Raw genomic sequence first — 16,227 nt, 5'->3', positions numbered from 1 at the left:
GCATATTCCAATTATGGTTTGATTTGCAATGGCAGTGAAATGAGCTTTTCAAGTAGAAACCATTATTCTGTTCTTCCCACCAGGTAATTTTCTGCTAGGTGCTGCCTGCAACTTATCATCTATCAACAAAAACGTCAACAGAACATCAGGATTAATTACGTTGTACGGAATCAGCAGTTCTACATTCCTGGTTTGTCTCAGAAGGCTACATAAGAAAAACACAAGCATTGCTTGGCTTTGGGTTGCCATTCTCCAAAAACTGTCCCAAATCATCAAGGACATAACACTTGAAGAGTAATTCCCCTTCATCCTCTAGGTAGCTGTTAGAAACAAACCAATCACGCTATTCAAGAGCAAGTAAAGGTTATTCTTGCTATAGATTACAGATAAATGCACACTGCTAAAATGCTTCAACCTAGTAGCATTAAAGCTAGACAGAGAAAAAAGCTTTTATCATAGTTATTTCAGTACAAGTGCTGTATGCATCAGATAAGACTTAAAACGTTCAAATAATTTCAGATCTGGAATTAGATATTTTATTTCTTGAGCATGCCTTTACTTGTAATAAAACAGGTTAATACAATATTCCGACAGAAAGATTACCAAAGTTTCTTTTTTAAAATTTTATATTGTTCAGTGATTTTTTTTTTTACCCTCAACTGTGCAGTAGCAATTATATACATTTAAAACCAAAGAGAACACTAATAAAAACATGTTTCACTTCTAGATTAAATTTGTCTAGCCTGTATTTCTCATAAGTGAAACTTCTTATATTAGTTTATACTGGAGACTTGCACAGAGTCCTCCTTCAATCTCTGCAGAATTCCCAGTCTGACCAGGAAGACTCACGACAGGTCACTGTGCTGAACCACCTACCTGACATTCCAGAGCTGATCTTGAGTTTCTAGTTGACAAAACAAAAACATTTCTACCTTGTCCCCACAGATATTACAAACATGTCAACTGCTATTTCTAATCAGAGACATAATCATTTTCTGTGAACTCCATTCAGGAATGACTGAACAGGAGAACGTATTTAAGTATTACAAATAATACACACTACAGTGGAAAAACTGTATCTTTGATTTTAATCAGCAATACAGATGTTTCCACATTTTAAGCAACTGGGCTCTACCAGACTCCAAAGAAAGAAGTAATTTTTACAAGGTTAAAAAGAAATAACTATGGTAACAGCTATAATATAGCCATTTTATCCAAAACACAAAGTTTCAACACAAGAATTTAAAGAGATTTTGCAATATACTTTAGATACAATTCCAAGGGTACCAAGATATCTTTTTCTACCACTCAGTACTTAGCTACTTAGAAAATAAGCTTTTTTTAGACTTACAGCCATCTTCAAAAGCTAGTCAGCAGTACTACGCGTAACCCTGAAGAATGAGAAATTCAAACTACAAAAATATACCTGTAAAATCATAATAGAAAAACGTTTTCTGCACGACACTGAAATTAATCAGATTTATGGCAAAAATAATTTCAATTACTTGATTACTAAACCAAAACTGGAGCTCTCCTAATTCCATATTCTTGATTCCTGTTACTTTTAGTCCTGTTAAATTAAGTAGGTCAACAGAGGGGAAAAATGAGACAAACCCGAAGAACTATTCAGTTAGAACCTTCACTCTTAAAGCCATATGCACTTCTCTCCTTACCTCCAGCAGAAAGGATAGCTGTGCTTAAAACTACTGCTGTGAACCAGTCTGCCTTTCTCTTTCAGTAACTTAATGATGTTCTTATCTGCATCCTAAAAAGACAGAACAAAAATTTTCCTTGGAATACAAATTTCTCTGTTTCAGTAAGCTACTACAGGATTTGTCTCCAATACCCAAATTAAGAAAACCCCCTATGAATAACTCAGTATTTTACACACACACAGAAAAGTTACAAAAAGCTTCTATATAATTTAGGCATTTACTGCAGAAGTACTATAAAACGCTAAATTCAGAAAGTCATTTGCTCTCCAAATCCTGTTATACAGCATCAGCCCTTTTTTGCCCTTAATTCTGTTTCCACATATACACAACTGTGTACCAAATTCAAATTTTCTGTAGCACTAATACAAGCCAGAACTGATACTATTTATATCTTCAATCTTTTGAGTCTTCTGATTTTGTGACAGATTGTCACATAGGGCTTCTTACCTAATATTTAGACTTCACTACACCACATTCCTTTAACATGACTACAGTTACTGAAGTTGAAGTATCTTTTGTAATATCTGACTAACTAAACAGGAGTTATATTCTAAGCTAGAAGTGAAAGTTGTATATTAATAATTGAAGACAATCTACTGAACAAACAGGTGTCAACATGACATTAAGGAAGGAAAAAAACAAATATTAATGCGACAGCAATATTCCTAAACTAAGATATTCAGCATCATAAGAATACTTTCCAAGAGCCTTAAGGTGCAAATTCCCACCAGCAAGAAACTGAATATGTAGCCTCCAGTCCTCTTACTTGCCTTAATATACAGAAGGAAGCAATGATAGCTGAGTTCAAATGCAATACAAGATTTTTAAACCTTTTTTAAGTGAATTGTGTTTACAGGAACATGCTTTGCTATCAAACTGCTGCAGCAGAAAATCAACTGAAAACAATTTGTTTTCCTAGCATGTAGAATTAAAGAGGTACTCTTTCCTATGGATTTGTTTCTGTAGCAATCTGGAGTTCCTGTGAGTTCCTTTTACAGGGATTCTCTCTTGGATCTACTGGTAAGTAAATTCTCATTGCGATATGCCCCATAAATGAGGGCAATTACTGGATTTCTCTCCTCTAACAAGTCATGTTACACTAACTGGCTGGTATAAACTTAATGAGAACATCTGTGAATTCAGAAGTCATCCAGAGGTAAGGGAGGCCTCTGCATACTTGCCTAGAGATTGCATGCATAACTTTTCCGTAAGAAACAAGGAGAAAGCTAGATTCTTTCTGCAGTGGATGCAATCAGGAGATAGTCCTCTTCCCTTTACTACTTACACAATATTACCTACATTTCAAATCCTGTATTTTTCAGGCATTAAAATAAACAATGGCAACACTGTTGCAATGTTCAGATAAAGTTTTATTTTTCCAGCTACCAAGGACACATTGAAGACAACACCACTTAGGGAAAGAAAAGAAGACTTCTACTGTATATAAAATTTATCTTGAGTAAACTAGTAATTTACTTTCTCCAAGACTACTGACCTTCACATACTGTCCAACAAAGTCAGTCACTTCTGCTGTGAAGCAGCCTGATGCATCAACAGGACAAACAGGCACAGAATCTTTCTGAATGATATTAAAATCCATGCAGACTCTGTAATCATCCTACAAAAGAGACAAGTGCCAAGTTGTTAAACACAAAATACCAGTTAAAATATCCATCCCTGGCAAAAGTAATTAAATATTAAATAGAAAATGTGATGACTTGACAAGAACAGAAAAATACTCAGCATTCACTAACCCCAAATAAGCATGGAAAATACCTATTTTACAGGACTGTACTTTTATTCATCAGAGAAATTATGATTTTTTCAGAATAAATGTGTTCTCTTACCTATTAGAGAGGCTATCTGCATGTGCTTCTGTGCATATACGTGCATATATATATGCACACATATTTTGTGTGTATGTACACACATACATGTAGTTAACAGCTTCAGGCTTCTATTGCATAGTTAACGAACTAACAACCACTCTACACCATGCTGTAGTACCAGCCAGAGACTTATGTCTGTAAAGCACACAAGCCTGCATGGCATTGTTCAGAAGGCAGGTTGTTTTAACCAATCTAATTCTGGAACTCCACATAAGAAATCCCACTTTCTGAAAGTCTTAATGATCCAAAGCCTTTAAATCTGTATTTCTCAATCTTTGTTGGCCCGTAGGCAACACTACTGACCAAGAACTGCACATGGACAACGTGACAGTTTATTTTCCTGGCAAGCCTCCATTTAAATTTTTAATTTCCTGTAGCGGTAAGGAAAAAAAAAAAGAGGGTCACTTCAGACTTTTCTGAACATAACTGTACAATGATGCTAAGATTACAATAAAAGCCCAAAGATTTTTCCAAAGATGAAAACAAAATTATTAAGGGAATAGAAAAGTTCAGATTTTATTTTCAAGTCTGAAGTAAAAACTAGGTCCGCATCTTAACCAATTCTCACTCCAGATTACCCACTTCCTTGTCCTAAGTCAAGAGCACATTATTGGGCGTGGGAGGGGAAGGGAGAAGGGGACAGTTGCAGATCAGTCACTTGCAGCACATTCACAGAATCACTTCATTTTCTGCAAAGAAAGAGGCCCTGTCTAAGCCTGTATCAAGTCAGGTTGCTTCTTGAGTCTTAGAAGTTCCCGTATTCTTGCTCTGCTAAAATGGGGAAAACAAGAGACTTCAGGGACAAAAAGTTAAGTTTTGTGAAGTGTGAAAGAGAACCTGCTGGGACCCTGCCTGCCAAAACTGGCAGCATTTGAACCGTTACCCTCCTCTATGCCTAGAGCTCATTTACCTTTCCTAAAATACAGCAGCTGTTGCACTCTAAAGCAATTTGCCCACCTTGATCAAAGAGGCCACACCAGAAGCAAGTGTGTAAATAAGCTTTAAATAAGCAAACATTCTATAGCCAGCTGAATTCTCCTTTCCTAGATAGAACCAAACAGAGGTGAGCCAACTTTGGAGTGACAGAGCAGGGTTTCCAGATCCTTTCTGTGGTCCTCATCCTGTCCCTTCAACCCTACCCACTAGTCCCTGTAGTTACCAGCTCCCTCAAGCCGGATCTGGCAGATGTTGCCTGTTGATCCACAGTATATTTTACAATGATAAAACTCATGCATAACAGTGAAGTTGGCTACATCATGTACCAAGGCATTACATGTAGAAGCGAAAAACCACTTCAGCTACAGAACTTATTTACTCTAGACCAGTGTCTTTCTACCCTCCAGCAGCTGCAGACAGCCATCACAATTATTCAGCCTCCACTTGGTCAACCAGCTTCTTCAGTCAATAGATCAACCGAGATAAGCCCATTTTCAGTTGACCTTTCATCAGCTATTATTGCTGAGATACAGCAAGCAGACTGCAGTGTTTAAAATGTAGGCCAGATGACAGAACTAATGTCAACTCTGATTTGGCAGTGAATTCTAAAAGGCTTTGAAGAAGCAGCCAGCAAAGACTACAAAGCTTGGCATGCTCACAACCTAGCTAAAACATAACAGCAAACCTTCCACTTCACAGGACCTAGGTCAGGAGGTGGTTCAGTTCGATTTGCATCGCTGGTGCAGCCAATGATATACAAAGGGCTTTGCTATTTCGGTTGTCTACAATTAGTTCCTTTCTTTTGAAGAACTTGAACTTGAATGTAAAAGCTTTCCAGACTGACCTGCCATTTGATTTAATGAACATCTGCTTCAGTAACCATCACCCAAGAATACGCTCAGCCACACAGAGAAATCTACAGATGCTAAGCTCCACTAGAAAGCTAAGACAAATTTCAATTCTTTCCAGGATAGAAGTCGTAGTGTTCACTTTTGCACCCCTGCCATGACTACATCTCTCAAACATAACAAATAAAAGTAATACACAAAATGAATTAAGCAGGAGCTATTAAACTGCTCATTGATGAAAACTCAAAGCTTTTCTATCTGAAATTTAAAAAAAAAAAAAACAAACAAAAAAAAACCACAAAAACATGAAATCAAAAGGTTCACCTTCGATACTTCTTACCAACAATCAAGTATACTTTTGAAATTTACTGAAAAGAAAGTGCACCAGTAACATATCTATGAAACTTCTGTGACTCAGTCTGAAGAGGCACTAGAAGTATAGGGCTTGTATGTAAATTAAAATGCTACTAAAGCTTTTTAAATTGACTGCAGATACATCTACATATGATTAAATGCCTAAGCAGCTGAATTTCAGTGTCATGTTAATCTGGAAGTACAATGAGTTTACAGAGGTTTTAATACAGGTTTGTCTTGTTATGTGAGCTTTAATTTTGATGTCTTTTGAACTGAAATAGACTGCTCTGATATTGTGTGGCAGCCTGTATTCGGCAAAAGCATCACACAAGACAATGAAACTACATATCCTGGAACTAAATGAAGGTGAATTTTTACTTTAAATTTTGTTGGAGAAGGATACATTCTTAAGATATCAGTAAGTAGGATTTAAATACTCCTTACTTTCTATCCCTATTTATCAAGGGGGTATATTGAGGGGGTGGGGTAAAGACAAGATACAACGCTTCCTGTGAAGGACTGTGCTCTATTTCTTCTTTTCTGACCTTTGCCTCCTGCTCCACTTAGCCTTTCCTATTCACCTCCAATACAACAGCAAAGGAAGTCACAGAGAAGCCAATTAATTAGGAAGATCATCCTGTCTACAATCACAAGCCCTCCCTTCTCTCATCTAAGCTTGTCTAAAGGTTTAATGCCAACACATGTAACAGCATTCTACACCGAGCCTACTGTACAACAATGAATTCCTGAACCTAAACCAGAACCCTTTATAAGCCTTTCTGAACAAAAATAATCAAAACTGAACTTCATGCATCCCAAAAGAAAAAGGTAGCAGCATTAAGCAACATATACTATGCTATTTCTTTCTAAAGATAGTATAGCCACTTGACTCAGGTCTACGCATCACACATTATAATGTTAGGCTTCCCCTTAGCTAACAAGCGCAAAGTTTTGTTTGTGATGTTAGTGTACTTTTTCCTCACACAAATATTTTATGCATTTAATTGATACTTTTAGTTTAAAAAAAAAATGATGTTCAAGGTAATTGCTGACTTCCCAGGGGAGAAAGACAAAAGATTTTTTTTTTTTCCTCTGTGTTTCCATAAATCTGTGGGCTTTTAACAAAATCACATAAAAGAGGGCAGATAATCCTTACTCTAACTGGCCAGTCAGACTTTCCAACAAGCTGTTTCCAACAACTAGACTGTATTGTGCAAATATACAACAAAACAATACAGCAGCCAAGGGAAGGTTTCTTCTGGAGCTCCTTTTCCATTAGCAGCCTTCTGCCTTCCTTTACTCCATCCCCTACAGCAAGAGCTCCTGACTCAAAAGCAGGACTGTTCCCTCACCCCTCAGTCAAGTCCTTGCAAGATTTAACTATAGGAGAGTGTCTGAGGTGCAAGTAGTGTGATAAGCTTTAGACTCCTTAAGACACTTCACCAGTCACCATGAATTTATTAATTTATACCATACAGCCCAGTAATTTTCTTTATTCATAGCTGTATTAAGCTGGGACATCTTTTCATATCAATGTTCATCTTGACAAGGGAAACACCACCACAATGGATGCACCCTTCAGAAAAACGCAGAAAAAGAGAGATGGAAAAGCATGGGATATTTCAAATGAGTACAAAGAGGCCTATTACTAATGCCAGCAGTTTCTGGAAATGATGATAGAGCTCGTGGTCCAGGGATTGCTAATTGTTAGGCATTGGCAGCTCTACTGCAAGTTTTTTTGAGGGCATCTTTGTATAATGGCTGAAGACAGGACACTATACAAAAAGGACAATGAGTCTTAACTAGTGCATTTATTAATGTGTTTAAAAACTGAAATGATTAAAGACATGAAAAATTATCTGTCTTAACCTTCAGAGGAATCAACTGAGGGAAAGGACAATAAAGACAGAAAAAAGAATAGAGCGCAACAAAAACCTTTCACACTGAGGGATAAAGTCTCGGTACAAAAGCAGTAAAAGCATTTTTTCATTCTCTAAAAGCCTAAAAGTAATGAAACTGAAACACTGAAGAGAAGCAGTATGTACTGAGCAGAACTGCTGTTACCATCCAAAATTATCATTCAGCAAAGCCAGTTTTCACTATCAGTGCAACAGGTCATTTCTTCTTGAAGCTGTAAATTTAGACTTTGAGAAAGGCTAAGATCCATGACACTCAAAAGATACAGTGGCGAGTTCACTTCACATACCACAACAATAACCAAATCCAGGGACACCTAAAATTTCTCCAGTCTAGCACACAAAGGGCACTAGTGAGTGCAAGAACTCACTACAATACAATGCTACAGTGTATTCTTACATCTATAAGTAGCAAATGGGAGGACTGTTTAATATCAATCACCCTGACAGACAGTCCCCAGTAGATGGAAAGCAAAGCAATGTGTGTTGGAACAAAATGAACATTACAGATACGGACTTCATACTCACAGCACCAAAATAGGGCGCCTGATGTACAACACCTGTGCCTTCCTCCTCCTTCACGTAACTGTCTACTACCACAGCAAAGGCACCTTTATCTTTGCACTGTAACACAAAAGTATGTTTTTCATATATATATATGTATACATATATATAGCAAACCAGAATTCTGAAGAGCATGGAAGAGCCACTACCCACCTGCAAGAATAAAGAACCGCATCAAAAAATAAGTGACAGAGTAAAATGTGACATTCCTAACACTATTTAATCATTTTCCACAGCTAAGACACCCAGGCTGTATACTTCATTTAAACAGTGTCAAATGCGATTAAATCTAAGACCGCTCCAGAAGGTCTCATAGTCAATTACTCATCAAGCCAGAGATCTTCACACAGTTCTGTGCTTAACAGACTACAAATCAATACGCTCCTGTAAGTGAAGATACAATCAAGAATGCTACAGAGATTCTATATACAGAAGTCTCCTTGCATTGCAGTATGTCCACTGTACCTTCTCATTTTAAAGACGTATGCTTTTATAGTCATATATTTTCTTTATTTCCTCCAGAGAATGAGAAGGTGGTAAGTAAAAAAAGAAAAAAAAAAAATTGCCAAGAAAAGATCTGACAATTTTCTGTGTGTTCAGTATGTAGACATTAAAGAGCTATTTTCCATTCCTTAATACAAAAGCAGTAAAAAAATTTACTGCAGTCACAGCCAAACCAAATATGTTACAAAACACTAGGTCTGGCTTGTTCTGAAGAAGGATATTTTGAGATAAAGACATCCATACTAAAGAAAAAAAAAAGGTAGATACCCATCTGCTCCTTAGAGTTACAGCAGGACTCAAAAAAATGTATCCCTTCCAAACCTTTACACATGCAGTTCCATTTTTCAGATTCAGCTGTGTGCTTGACCTTTCTGTAGAAATAACAGGGCCTGTTCCCTACAGAGGTTTTCTCACCTTTGCTGACTTCAGCACATGCTTCAGAACAGATGGTACTCAAAAATGACCAAATCCCTTACACGAGTTAACAGCTGCTTGTCCAGCAGTACTGTAATCCACTTCAACTCTTTGAAAAACTTAATCCATTTTTAATCAGAATTTTTTTTTTAAATATATAAATTCCCTGCCCTCTCTCTCATTGCTACATATTCTATCATCATCTGCGGATCTATTAACTATGTTAGACTTACGCAGTGCTTAAACGCTGCACAGGAGGACATCCATAAAAAACAAATATATCAGTAGTTATTTTAGCAAAGGCTTTTAACTCTTCAATGAAAAACACTGCATGTCTGCCACTGCTATCCACAGGCAAAGTCCTTCTCTTGTAAATAGAAAATTTGTGGACTTAGCAGGCAGAGCGTCTTGGAAGTTTCCCTGCAATCTGAAATCAAACTATTTATCACCGAATTCTTATTCTGGGTGCATTTAAAACTTAAGGGGGGGAAAAAAAAAATACAGAAAAAAGTCAACTTTCTGTTTTTCAACTTTTCACTAGGATTTTTAACCACTTTAATACAACCTGAGGTTTGTTATTAAGACCCAACATTATAAACAAAGAATACTGAGAATGGCTTTGAATTTTGTCTTTGTATCCTGTATCAAACACCAAATTTGTTCGTCTTACCTGAATAAAATATTCGAAGAGTGGTTTATATTTCTTGCCTTTAAGAGCAATGCCAGGAAACCTGAGGAGAAGGATTTACATGAACACAAATTAACAACTTGAAAATTTCTTAGTCAGCTGGTAAAAATGCTATTTTTTCCTATTTCCTTTTTCCCCATCCCAAACAGATTTTGACTACATTAGGTGAAGAAAAAACTATTTTCTCAATAGTTTGCCTCCCATTTCTAAACCTCTCTGGCAATTTGGACCTGGACAAAAATCCTAACACGCTTAATGCATCTCTGCTAACAGTCAACAGGTACGCTTGCACCTGATGGTCATTCATTCAAGCAATCATTGAAATTAATGTTGGAATTAAACATTAATAACAATCTCATTCTGGTAAAGCTGGGCAAGGAGCTTCTGGATAAAACACAATTTCAATTTAATAATCATAACAACAAAGCCTTAGAGCTCAGTACGTTCAACAGAACTAAATAAGCACTGATCCAAAACACCTAAAAGTTACAAGCACAGAAGACTGTGATATAGCATACTGCAACATTTAAAGCTTGGATGGTTCATGCCTTTGTCTAAGACTAGGCACCCAAACTCTCCACGAGCATCTCAGAGAAAGATCCAACACAGACAGAACTGACTGAGGAACCAACTGAGCCAGACAAGAAATGCAAGACAGAGATAGAGCCTGTAGATCTGGCTCTTTTCAGACTTCTGACAATTGTTGACAAAGACAGTGATTAGGTTTGGATTCACTGATCAGAACTCCCTCGGAAGTGCTTAAATCATCCATTCCAGGAAAAAGTCTAGTTAAAACACAACTTCATATGCAATAGACGGGATAGCTCTCCGAATGCATCACAGCCGTGGTCTTTCCCTACACTCTTCTTGATCCACATCTTCCCAAACAACAGTCAAACACTGGACTACTTCAAAGTGGAGAACTCTTCAAAGCAGTTTCACTGAACAGAAACGAACTCAAGCAGTATTTAATGCCAAGTTTAAGAGCATGACTCCACAGCTCGACATATATAATACCCACTAGGAAAAAGGGAGATTTCTGTTTTAAGCCACAGCTTCGCGAATAGTTTATACGTTTTATATTAGCAAAAGCCTTAGGAATGTTTGAGGTGCTTAACCAGTATCAGATGAGAGAAAAGCGTCCCAGTGCACAGCCACACAGATGTGGGAATGCTCAGACAGAATGTGAAGCACCAGAACTGGCTTAAAAAAGTAGTAATTAAATTCTTATTTAATGCAAGTCAGTGAAAGGTAAGGGTTGTAGATCTCATTCCAAATTTTCTCTTTTGAGACCTTAAATACTGTGGTTTTTGAAGTCCTGAACTTCAAGCAGAAAATTTAGACAGTGCTGCCTTCTTGTGACTCAAGTTATAGTAAAAACAGACTCATTTAAATCATTATAGTAATCCTTCACTCTCAAGAGATAGAAATCTTTTTATGGATTCTCTACAATTCAAAAAAGAGTCAGTGAAAAACAGTGTAAATAAATTGTCTAATATGCCAATAGACTGAAAAATACCACAAAAGGAGGAAAAAGCTCATCAATAATTTCTTATCTGCCACTGATAAATAAAACAAGCCACTCGGTGGCCAAAAGTGGGGTAATATACTAAGACCAATAGATTTGTGCAGAGCAGCCAAAAGCATTCTGATAAAGACAGTAGCCATCTCATCAGTGAAACAAGAAAATACTCCCATTTGCTCTCACACAAAAACCTACCATCTGCATCTAGGAGGAAAACAGAGAGAAAAGTCAGGTTTGAGGGAGGGTGGGAAGGCTGAGAGTACTCAGAAAATTCAGATGACTTCAGATACAGAAAATTTTCAGTAAGATCATTCCTTGACCTCAGCCTGCCAGCTAGTACAGAGCAAGTATCATGAATTTCTCCCTCAAGGGTCTAACTGCTTGAGAATTCAAAAGTGAGCTAAAGAAAGAAAAAAGAGTAGAAATGGGAAAGTTCATTTCCATCAACATATATTCTCACAGATCTAAATCTTGAAAAGATTCATTCAACTACCAGCTACCCCTTAACTGTCTCGCATTTTACTTTTGAGACAACTAATTTATTATATAACAAAAACTGAAGCACGACCAAAAAAAAAAAATCCACTTAAGACTATAGCACTAATACAGAAATAAGAAAAATATGCCGCTCTGCAAGGAGAATAAAAATTGCTAGCAGCCTTATGTATAGACAGAGAGGTTAAAAAAAAATTGTAAAAATAATCAAAGATGTGGGGGGGAATTTGAAATATAATTAGCCAAACACACAAGCAACAACTGAAACCTCTGTACGATTGCCTTAAAGAGCAGGTACGTCACAGTTCTGATGAAAACACCACATCAAAAAAAGTCCAAAACATTCAGTGTATTCCTGGATACAGAATGACTGCAACCAGACTGAAAATAAATTTGTAGTATTCCATTAAAAGAAGAATTTGGTACCAAAAGACAATAGATCAACAAGTTTATTACATCTGCCTTGCCTTTTTTTTTTTAAGTCATGTTACACATTCAAAAAAATTTAGGAAAATAGAGTGGGTTTGGTAGAAGGCTTAGTTTTTAGACACTCTTGAAGAGGTTTCAAAAGACTAAAAGGAACATAGTACCTATGCTTCAGAAGAGAAATGGAATACTGATGGACCTAACAATCAGACTAGCATAACAACCTGATTCACCTTTAAGTGACTGAACAGTTTCTAAAAAGTGCTGAAGAATATACAATATGAATTTGTCGAGCATAAGTCACACCAAGACAAATTACTTCTTTTTAGGCAGACTACCTACCTTAGAGAGCAAGGAAAGAGATTTAAGTCTTAATGATAGTAAGACTTTTGACACTTTGACATATCATTAACACAGACAAATATTTTAACTGGGTGACTGTATGTTTACATGGACACACAACCACTTAAATAAAAAGTTATTGTTAATTCAGTATTGGATTGAAAAAAATTTCCAGTGGTATCCTGACAGACTATCATCACGCTGACATTACTCAATGGTTTTACTGATGACTCTGAAGGGATGAAAAAAAATGTGGAGATCACAAGTTCTGTCAACCCTGAAGAATGAGAGCACTGAAAAATCACAGTTATAAATTGAGTTCCAGCTTAAATTGCTAAAAAGTGACAGATGAAGAGAATTTAGTTGGTGGGGTGGGGGTGGAATCAATGCAGAAATACAAATTAAGAATTACTCAACTGTCACAGTTATGAGACATCAGAGTAGACAACATCTTAAGCAAACATTCCAGCTCTGTATTCCTCTAATTTAATGACTACATGTAATTGCGTAGCTGAAATAAGACATATCCTCCTTTTTTTAAATTATTTTGACATGTAAACCTTTCAATTGCTTGGGTTAAAAAAAAAACAAAATAAAAACAAAACACTGATGCCAGAGAAGAAGGGTTGTTATTCTCAAAAAAATTTCTAGTCTCTTTTTTGTTTTGTTTTATTGTGGTTTTGTGTTGTATGTTTTTTTGTTGGGTCTTCCTGTTTGTGTGTTGGATTTGTTTAGTTTTAACCACTGCACAGGACTGAATGAAGTGAGCAAATAAATACTTGTTGTATTTTACTGCTTTAACAGGTTGATGTTCAATACAAAAGATTTAAGAGAAGCCAAGCTAGATACTTTGTCTAAGAGAGCTACAGAATTTAATACCTGTGTCCCCTATCCAGTCTGACTTATTTCATAGTTCACATTTTTCTATGGAACCAGGATGAATAAGCAGTCTTCAGAAAGCATTAACTGTCACTAACTATGTAACTTAAATAGACCACCCTACAGAATGGTTTTGCTTTTGCCCATTTCCCTTTAAATATTTACATAATGTTTAGAAAGGGTTCAGCATCTGGACAATCTCCAGCGTTTTTCTGAGACTTTTATTTTAAAGTAATGTCTTTCTAAGAAAACACACAGGAAAAGGAAGGACTAAAGAACCTTTTTTTTCCACCACCAGAATACAGTGATCCAATGAAACTTATTCTATTTGTAGCTTCACATACAAGACCAATTTGTTCTAGTAAATTAGAAGCTCTTTCATAGATTTTTAGTAAGATAAAAACACATATAGGAAAATCCATCTTTAGATAACTACAAAACCCAACTCCTTGAAACATTTAACTTTTGATCTATAGAAATACTGGAATTTAACAAGGGTGTAATAATTTATGTACTTGCCTGTCGAGTATCTCATATTCACTGTCAGATTTGTACAGTGCTATCAGCCTGGATTCCATCAAAATGTAAATCTTTCCTGTAGCATTATCTAGAATATAAAACAAAACCAAACGTTAATTAATCTCAATTTAATAATCCCATTTGCACCATCATGAAACCTATCAATTTACACAAGATGGTATTATATTAGCTATAAAACTGCCCAGAATCATCCTGCTGATCAACCACTGGTTTCCAGCTACTTCTTCCCCACACAGTCACTTTTCAAAAGTTCGGTTTAAACAGAAACCACAAGATGAAAACGAGCCCACTGATTTTTAGTGTGTTTTGTTCAACAGGCAGAAATATCCAACCTTATCTATCATCATTATGCCAAAGAAAAGCGATTGAAAAGTTTCAGTATACGTAACTGAAACAGAGAGAAATAATTGGAAGATGGACAATTACTAAATAAAAATCAAATTTGACATTAGGGTTCACAATTGCACTTTAAACTGTCTGTCTGAGATTTACTATTCCAATCAATTTTATGCCTGGATTTCTTTTTAAAGAAAGTAAATACAAATAAAAATTGAAACATTATGAAAGAAACTCATTTCCTACCCCTAAACAACCCTGATCTTTTAGCCTCAATGACAAATTTTATCCTGACTACTACCCTACCAACTTGGCCAGGGTCACTATCCTACCAGCAGACTGTAGGCCAAAGACATCCAAACCCAACAACTCAGCATCTCAGGCAGGTATAGGTGTTATTTCTGAAAGTACTCAATAAATCTTTTTCAGATGACCAAATTTATGTTAAAACATTTGAAAACCGAAACGTATTTAGTTCTCTCAAAGAAAATGCAAAAACATGGAGTTCACTGTAAATGCCTCTGCAACTCTGCAACTTTTCATGTTATACATCACCTTAGGCACACACAGGATTCATGTGGTTATGCTGGAACTGGAAATTATACCTTTGGCACTTTTTTTACAAATGCCATTATTAACTTGAATCTCTATTCCCGCCCCCCCCCCCCCATTTTTTTTTTAAAAAAAACAGACACTGAAAAGTCAGAAAAGGTGAGCTGTTTGGGAGAATCTGAAAACAGCAGTGGAAGCAGTACTTTCATCCAAATTTCTGCTTAATATTTTATTTAAATAAAAAAAAAAAAAAAAAAGGGGGGGGGGAGGTTGTTGGCAGCATAGATGAAGATATAATTAAAGACTACTGGATTTCAAGGATAAAATAATTTCCTAAGTGAAAAGGAAGACACATCACCACATACTCCATTGCCAACTGAAAAAATGGAACTGCCTGCAAACCCTGTAAAACTATCTGAAGCAATAAAGAGGAAATCTACAGCCTTTATCTTTCAGGCACCCTACATGGTCTGTTGCCTACAGTTCCTGAAGTGCTGGGTGCTCTCATGAGAGAGATTACCTTACAGTACAACTCGTTTAGCCAGGCACAACCAACTGGGCCCTGAGTCAGCCAAGGCACTTGGTCAAATGTACTCTTACACTGGAAACCACAGTATACACCTTGCCTTACATTTGTGCTAAAACACCCCCACACTTCAGTCAGGTAGAGACTAGCGTGTGACATCTCCGGTCTCTTACAGGTTAAGAGAACAGAGATGTTCGGTTACTGCAACTCTATTGTCATATAGCAGCAATTTGTTCATGAGTCTGAACCCCAAGAAAGGAGGGGAGAAAAAAAGCTGGGGACACCCAGTCACACTTCCCTGTCTTTCAAATATAGTGTGACTTTAAGAAAACAGGTGAAGAACACAAGCAAATGTTTTATTTCATCTATCAATATTTTTCAGGGAACAGTCCTCAATGCATGTAAGATAAGAGCACAGCAGTCAGAAATCATATAGGAAGTAAATATTATCCTTCAAAATAATACTGATCCCACTCCAGCAAAGTACAGTAAATTTAGCATAAAACAGCCTAACATACAGAATATAAGTACATATTCACAGGCACTGAAGAAAGAAGCGTTCATTATATGTCACCTTTGGTTAACACTTGCCTCTCAGTTTTACATATTGCAATTCTGGATTAACACAAAGGGCCAAATTACTAGGCAAGGTCCAAGGAGTAGTGGTCCAAGCAACAAGAGAAACACTTGCATCTTCATCCAGTGGGAAGCTCACAGTCACTGAAGGATCTTGAACATCCTTAAAAACAACATAAAGTCAATGGGAGAAAAAGAGAAG

The 16,227-nt window shown here is 36.6% G+C and overlaps 1 protein-coding gene across 3 annotated transcripts in view; it reads right to left on the bottom strand.

Moving 5' to 3' along the window:
• IARS1 (isoleucyl-tRNA synthetase 1) overlaps positions 1-16,227 on the bottom strand; it is a 107,915-nt gene that overhangs the window by 70,479 nt on the left and 21,209 nt on the right. For all 3 annotated transcript variants that reach the window (XM_042807004.1, XM_042807003.1, XM_032995821.2), the window contains 6 exons: positions 16,041-16,188; positions 14,015-14,102; positions 9,811-9,871; positions 8,187-8,282; positions 3,211-3,333; positions 1,674-1,765 (listed from right to left, as the gene is read on the bottom strand). In XM_042807004.1, the coding sequence (XP_042662938.1) occupies positions 1,674-1,765; positions 3,211-3,333; positions 8,187-8,282; positions 9,811-9,871; positions 14,015-14,102; positions 16,041-16,188 (608 nt within the window). The remainder of the gene's footprint in view (positions 1-1,673; positions 1,766-3,210; positions 3,334-8,186; positions 8,283-9,810; positions 9,872-14,014; positions 14,103-16,040; positions 16,189-16,227) is intronic.

This window comes from Tyto alba, unplaced genomic scaffold (genome assembly GCF_018691265.1).
Source record: "Tyto alba isolate M040663 unplaced genomic scaffold, T.alba_DEE_v4.0 Super-Scaffold_49, whole genome shotgun sequence".
In the NCBI taxonomy this organism is placed as follows: domain Eukaryota; kingdom Metazoa; phylum Chordata; class Aves; order Strigiformes; family Tytonidae; genus Tyto; species Tyto alba.
Note: the sequence above shows the minus strand (reverse complement) of the source record. Positions and strands in the feature narration are given on the sequence as shown.